The sequence below is a fragment of the Dermacentor variabilis genome, chromosome 9 (genome assembly GCF_050947875.1).
Source record: "Dermacentor variabilis isolate Ectoservices chromosome 9, ASM5094787v1, whole genome shotgun sequence".
Lineage (NCBI taxonomy): Eukaryota > Metazoa > Arthropoda > Arachnida > Ixodida > Ixodidae > Dermacentor > Dermacentor variabilis.
Genome location: NC_134576.1, coordinates 115,421,788 through 115,429,528, shown reverse-complemented (window position 1 = coordinate 115,429,528; position 7,741 = coordinate 115,421,788). Strand labels below are relative to the sequence as shown.

At 41.6% G+C, this 7,741-nt stretch overlaps 1 protein-coding gene across 3 annotated transcripts in view; it reads right to left on the bottom strand.

The window, feature by feature from the left end:
• Positions 1-318: 318 nt before the first annotated feature.
• The window catches only part of LOC142557326 (uncharacterized), a 37,395-nt gene continuing 29,972 nt past the window's right edge, over positions 319-7,741 (bottom strand). For all 3 annotated transcript variants that reach the window (XM_075669076.1, XM_075669077.1, XM_075669078.1), the window contains exons 13-14: positions 5,115-5,140; positions 319-895 (exon numbers count right to left, since the gene is read on the bottom strand). In XM_075669076.1, coding sequence (XP_075525191.1) covers positions 716-895; positions 5,115-5,140 — 206 coding nt within the window. In that variant the 3' untranslated portion in view covers positions 319-715. The remainder of the gene's footprint in view (positions 896-5,114; positions 5,141-7,741) is intronic.

The window sequence follows — 7,741 nt, the reverse complement described above, 5'->3', positions numbered from 1 at the left end:
AAGTTTATCTGCCCGCGGTAAACCTGCATTCTGTGAATGGCAATTACGTATACAGACAAGCTAGAACTCAAGAACACTGTTAACTAATGGTATGGTCAACGGGCCCCTTTCGTGCACTCTAGACTGCTCTTGCTGCGAGGTTTACCTTCGGTCGTCTCAGAACCCATTCCATTCACGCGGCTCCAATGGTAGCTTTGCATGCAGACGAACATTCAACTCGGGCATGCTTTTTCTGCTCCGAATGTCAGTTGCTTTTTGATCACCTGCATTTTCCCCCGTTTTCTTCCCCTCCAATCCAATAAAAGTATGCAGCAAAAATAATTTTTTTAAAAACACATTTATTGGGTCGCTGTGACTACGCATGACAGTACCTGCGGTGTCATGAGATAAAAACGTCAGTTTTAAAAAAGAAAGGCACAACAAACAAAAGTTAATTCAATGCTACGTGGCTAATATAATGTGATGGTATGATAGACTTGTCATTAACACAAGATGGGGCATTATGTTACAGCATAAGGTAATTTTATACAGTATATACAAAAAATGCCAACGGTAACTGTCCGTTTGAATGTACAGTAAAGCTACCTGTCTACAATAACAATAATGATAATAATAATAATAAAAAAAGAAAAAGCCACGTTCAATGGTGACAGCAACATGTAATGTTGAATGCCGACATGCAAGACGGCAAGCTCCCACCCCCCGCTTCTGGCTTTCACTCCAGGCGATGTGCTTCCATGTCGAGCTTGTGCTGAAGCAGTCCCGAGAGCACAAACTCTGCGGCGACAACTGGAACACCGTTGTTTCGAGCACGTGAGCAAGCTTTCAAGTCCTCCTTGCAGGAGACCACAACAGTTGTACTGGTTGAAGTCCGAGCCGGCAAGTTGTCCAGGTACTGGTTTAAGAAAAATTGGCAAGAAACAACACAATCAACGGGCTTTGCTGACACAGCTCCGCATGAAGTAATTCCAGCAAACGAAACACAGTGCAGAACAACAGGACATGCACATGGAATCCAACTAAATTTCAATTGAGGGGAACCTTATTTATAAGTATACAAATATATAATGATAATGTAATGACATTATGTTTGACAAAAAATACCTGCATTATATATCCGATAATTGTTGTAAGCATATATTCGTTGCAACCCATATCAGCAAGAAACACTTTAAATTTATTGCATTAGCTCCAATAATTTGCTTCAATCTGTGTTTGTTATATCGCGGTTCGATTGTACTTGGAACCCCATAATATACCCAGCAAACGAGCAAACAAGATCATGTTACCAGGGCAGCCTAGCAATGCCGTATGACATCGTTAACTTATGAGACACTGTTCCAGGTGGTTTAAGACAGTTTGTTAAGGAGGTTTTGAAACAGTACATTACCAGTATAAACAGATAGGGGGTATGAGAATAAAAAATATGTTCAAATAACGAAGTGGATATAGTCCTATTTGATTTGGCCTTCGAATTGAACAGTCACTATCCGTTAACATGAATATTTTTCGTGTAGTTTTCAAATATTTCAGAATACCAACTGTGCAAAATGAAACTCCAAACTGCAGTAAAAGTGGGATAAGTTTCATGCCCTTGAGTATACAGTTGGACCCACTTATAAGGACTCCAGATATAACAATCTAGTGGTTATAACGACCAAATTTCATTGCATTTATGATTTTCCAACATTTCCCACTGAAATTCCTTCCTGATAAAACAAACATTTTTAAAAATTGCCGTACTGTTCTAATGACCGCTATGAATCCGGTCACGGTAAAAAGCGGGCACAGGCGAAGTGCCAAAGCACGGAAACGTGGCCAAACCGGGCGCACCGAAGGGTGCGCCCCGCTCGAGTCCAACCGCAACAATAATATGGCTTTCGAGGTGAACATGGAAGCTGCAAAGAAGGTCCCACGTGTCCAAGGCATGCCTCCAGGAAGGAGATGTACAGCATAAACAGGCACGGGGCGTGCACAGGTACACGTGCCGGTGCGATATCGGCGACATAATGCCACGACGGCGTCACTCTCGTTTTTGCGCAATTGTCCGTGTGGCACCACCTCACTGCGCCCGTTTCAATGATTTGGAACGACCATCTATGTCCTTCCATCATGGGAACAACGGCCCCTCAAACGTTGCCTGATCACGTGGCCCGAGACAACAAGAATGCCGCACCACTCGCTGCCGGCACGAAATGTTGCAAAGGCTCGGCAGTTACTATGCCATTATCCGGATATCACAGTTTGCGGTGACATTTTAACTTTCGAACAAAGAAATTTTTTTACGACCGAAGTGACACTGATAACGTAATTTTACGGTTCTACTGTGGCTGACGTGGAGTCGTATTGCCGAGATTGTGATACCCGAGACCTTCGCAGAATGGCGGCACGCAGCAGTAGTTTCCGAAGTTTACACTTTCCGGCCAACTATAATGCTTCACTCTCTTGCGCAGAATACAGTTGTGTACTGCTGGTACTAAATACATCACAAGCTCTCGAATAAGAAATAGCAGCTGCGCTTGCAGTTTTGAAATGTTTCTAAAAAAAAAGCTTCCGAAAATGTTTCTGAAATGTTTTGAAATGGATGTTTCTAACGAAAGTTTGCAGCTAGTAGGGGGCACGCACCGAGAACAAAAATGACACTGAAAATCTGGTTTTCGGACCAAAGTACTGCCGAATTGTAACTTATGATGCAATCTTCAATGGGGTTAATTATTGAGCTTTTTTTAAGAGCGAGTCCATATATAACAAACATATATAACTACTGATATAATGACCACTTTTTACGGAACTATCGAGTTATTTTAAACATGTTTGACTGTACTATAAGCATAAAACATGAGAAAGTGGAGCATGCTACATAGCTCAAAGAGCAGGACTTCACTGGCTATACAGCTATCATTCGCAATCTCCAAAGATTCCTGTGCACACAGACAAACTGCTTATTTGTGTACGATGCCCAATTTGCGCTACTAGCAAACAACGCCTCGTAACATGTAATGTAATAACAGAAACTTGCTAATGTTATGGATACTTGGACTAGGACTCGTTCGAAAGCAATTCAAGGTATTCAATTTGATCGTAGTGCTACTGGTTTAAGACTTGGTGTAGAATTACTGCAGTCGATCCCTGGTATATCAAACTCAGATATATTGAATTACTGTCTATATTGAACAGTTGTAAAACCCGCTCGAAAATCGCACAAAAAAGTATAGCGATGTACCATGTGTACATCAAACACCTGTTCATCGCCACATTCAATATATTGAATGCAGCATTGCCCCCCTGCAAGTGCGATTCTAATTGAAAAGCGGTCACTTCTCGCGTCGTTGTAAATATTCACGTCTTGGCAGATGCTGTCAAACAAGAGATTGAACATGAAGGGCAGTAAATGCCACGGAGGAAAAAAAACGATCGGTTTTGCTCGCTATGCATACGGATGGCTCGCGCGAACTGCATTATTGTCAAGAGCAGATTTGCACTCTGCTTCAAGAACATAAAGGCCTCCTAGTCTGATACATATTGCACAAGAAAGCATGGATGACACTGCAGGTTTGTCTTCTTGTAGATTAGGGCTTTCCACGAATGGCAATTTAGTATTCCGCTAGCAGCCAAAACTAATCCTACTCCAACCTCCACTTGGATGGATCTTTACAATGCAGTTTGAATTTAACAACACCAGTGCAGCCACATCCACACTTTGCGGAAAAAGCTACGATTACGGCGTGCAATGAGGGGACGCTCTGAGGCGGTCTGACTGGTTCCAACAGGAAGTCGGCTCCGAAACCCTGCACGGTCTGCCTGGCTTGTTGCCCACATATGACGATTGGCCATTTAAATGGCGTATTGCTGGTGTTGTAATGGACACACAGCGGTGCACGTTAACATGTCATCTACAGTGAAGTGTACTGATTGCAGCAGAGTGCATAGTTATACGTACAGGCTAGTTAGGTTCCTTGGTGCGTACATTTCTAATTCTTCTTAAAAGAAGAAAAAAAAGTGCAACAAGCAGTTGACGTGCCCAAGTCACATTACAGTCTCGTATCCAGGCAACGCAGGCTTTTAGGGTCACATTACAATCACTATATCAAAGAGCATTCCACAACACGAGCGACTTGTAACGTTCGCGAGCAAAATAAGTAAGTCAACTTTTATGAGTTCAACAAAGCCTTAGAAAAACAAATCAGTAAGTTCCCTCCAATTGTGATCTCTGGAAAGTGTTCCAGCCATGCGGGGATCTCAGATAGCTTCAGATAGGCATTCATTATATTTTGAATAATCAACGTATCAAGCTATTTCACGATCCCCTTTGTGTTTGATGCAGCTAGGACCAACTGCATTGCATACCCCTATAAACACAGACAAAGCAGAACTTGCAAACATGGTGCACTGAGAAGTTTTCAGTATGTAACAGTGTTGTTGAGGCCCTTAAAGAGTAACACTAAATTGGTTTATACTGGTACTGATGTGCCTTTTCCAAACTCCATTTTTCACTAACTTGGTGGAACAAGGATTGATCCCTTTCTTGTATTTTGTGGCGAAACCTCAGCACATCACTGTGACATCACGAATTTCAAAGTAATTTACAGCAAAGCTGTTAAGTTCCTTTAATAAAACCGTGCTGCTGTTTAGGAATGAAAATGTGAGAATTAACATTTACATAAGGGTACAGAAAAATGTGGGTTCCATGTTTCATAGCGACACAGGGCAATGACAAGACTCTGCAGCAGCAGGCTCTGGATTATTGTTGACCAGCTGGGGTTCTCTCAAGGCCAACAAAGGGTTGTACCACATAAGTAACCCAGTTTCAGATAATGCAAATCTAGAATAGCCTTCATCAGAAATTTTACATTTGAGATACGAGTGGATGGGTCACGAAAAGCTTGGAAAAACACATGTTCTTCATAAAATGCAGGACCTGGAAAATCAAAAACCAGTGCTGCACCTCGCAAGGTCTTTAAGACTAGACGGTGCCTGCGGCATATGCTGAAAATCTTGGAGGCCGCGGTCTGGGATTCGTGTCGCGTCTGCTAACCACCAAATGTCTGCGCCATCAGCTTGGGCGCTTATTTTAAAAGCGTGGAAGAGAGATGTATAGAAATTAAACGGCTTACCTTGCCACCTGCACACATCACAATTTCTGAAAGGGAAACAGTACGCCAAAATCAGGTCAACCACATCGCAGGGAGAGTGACTTCCATATTAACAAATGGACTTCGACTAAGGGTTGTTGTGGCCCAGAAATTGCTTATGATGATGTCACATCCAACATGAAAGCATCTGATATTTGTTATAAGCATGGATTCATTGCAATGCTGACATTGACGAGAAACAGTTTAGATTTACTTTGTTGTATCTGATAGCTTGTTAAATCTGTGTTTGTTACATCAATGTGCAATAGCGCAGGCTGCAGCCGCGTCTACCGAGACTGGTGTGCACACCAGCCATCCCAAATAAATCTTGCTAAGAGTAAAAAAAATAATATGGGGCTTTACGTGAACAGTACTCAAGTGTTCAAAGCTAGTCATGAGTATATTTTCATTAAGTACATATAATAATTTAGGTTAATTAGGAAACATTTAATGAACCTATTTAATGGATAAGGTGTCAGTGCTGAAGTTGTGAAAGGTGTCTGTATATGACTGATAATGACCTTTAAAAGAACCTAGGTTCAGTGTGATATGAGCTTGTTGGTCGGTCATCATTGAAAGGTATCTGTATAGCACAACAAAACAAAGACACAAGAAGAAACGAAGATGAAGCAAGCGCTTTTCTTCGTCTTAGTTTCTTCTTGTGCTACACAGATACCTTCCAGTGTGGTTCTTTTTCTGACAAAAAAAAGAAAGCCTGTAAAATTTAGAAAGGATTTTGGAAATTGCAGCACTCTCAAACAAAATCTGTGGAATGCGGGCCTAGCTTATCAGGAGTCATGAGCACATGTCTGCGACTTTCCACATAGATCTTTGGTCCTTATTAAAAGCATGCTTACAATGTACGGTGCATTAGACAACAAGGTTTATGTTTGGAGTCTGCTGATATCACTGGCACACAGATGCAATGTCACGTGCTATTGAAATGTCACAGGCTTTTTTTTTTCGTTGCAAAGTTAAATGAGCACGCAAGACCTGGGTCGATTTAAGCGTCATCATTGGCCATTTCTCGAATTCCACAACTTTTGCGTTTTTGCACCGACACGCTTGAAGAAATTCACGCTTTTCGTGGGGTGAAGCACTTCGAGGATGGCGAACTTTCCTGTCTGTGCACTGTTTACGGAAATAAGTTGCACGAGTTAAGTGAGTCTGAATATGACTTTTGACGCTGAGCAGGATTATATGTCGCCTTCAGACGACCAGCTAACGTCTCCAGATGCGAGAGCACTGAAAATGAACACGATGAGGAAGCTAGGGAAAACTTCCTGTGGTGATCACCCACAATGTGATGCTGGCTTAGGGCTCTACAGCACCGTTAGGAATACAGACAATTTTCTAAAATAAATCAGTCATAAACATTGCACAAGTGCCCTTTTTGCACAGTGTCCAAAGCATGCGAAATAGTCCCTGGATAGGATGACCACAAAATTGGTGAATGCTCATTACCCACAAATGGTTACTATACATTAGCCAAATTTGAGGCAATCAACATTAAGGCCTGCCTGTGTGCTGCCAAGCACTGATAACAATATGTTACAAAGAAGCGTAGCTCCCTGCAATGCTCATATAACACAAAGGCTCATGGATAAGACATTCAACAAGACGATGTATTTACACTGTTAATGCAGTCCAATATCTTACATAATGCTCCCATGAAAATTTTAAGACGACTTGCAAGCGTGATTTGGCACACTGGAATGATGTGGACTCCGTTGCATCTATAATCACGAAACGTCTTGTAATCACCTCTGCATTAGTTTAAAGCTAGGCTAGCTGGTTTACGTCCAACATGAAGAAGAGCACAAATAACCGCACAGTTGGCGACAAAAAAAGAATTGCGGGACATGGAATCTGTGAAAAAGCAGAATACAGTTTCAATCTGCAGCAGCTTTTGTGACCTGTCTCTTGTATACTTTTGTATCATCTGTGTTGTTCAGCATGTTAAACTTGAATATGTTTCTTACGAGAGACCATGATGATCGTGCTGGTGTTATAGTTGCATCCATTAATTTATAGCTTGCCAAGCGCATCTTTTTCTTATCTGCAGCTGTCATGCTATACGATATCCCAAATGTACCTAGCTATACAAGCAGCTATGGTCACAATATGGGTTACAACACAAAGATTACTACAGATTGAAATTTTGATTTTGAGGCTATGCACCCGGCCTTTGCAGTAATTCAGCATACCAATAGCTTTGCTGTAACCTTTGTAGGTACCGATTTCCATGATTCAGAGCAAATGGGATCAAATAAAAATTTCCTGTTGATTCCCTAACTCTTCCAGATCTGACAAATTCCTCAAAATTGTATGTTTTCCCTGATGGTAGACACCTTGTTAATGTTTTCGGCAACCTTTCTTGAACTTTTGCCTGCTAGGAATAACTTTTCTGATGCTATCCGAGTACAAGACAAACTTGCTACATTTCCTGAAGCTGTTGTCATACTGTTCAATGTCATTAAAGATTTACAAGTAGCAGCAAGTCTAGATATAATGACATTAACCTTGACTGAGTAGCGCGGGTATAATGTTAAGGTCCCATTGCTTCTGGCCACATAAGCAGCTGCCAGAATGGTGGAATGCGTCAACAG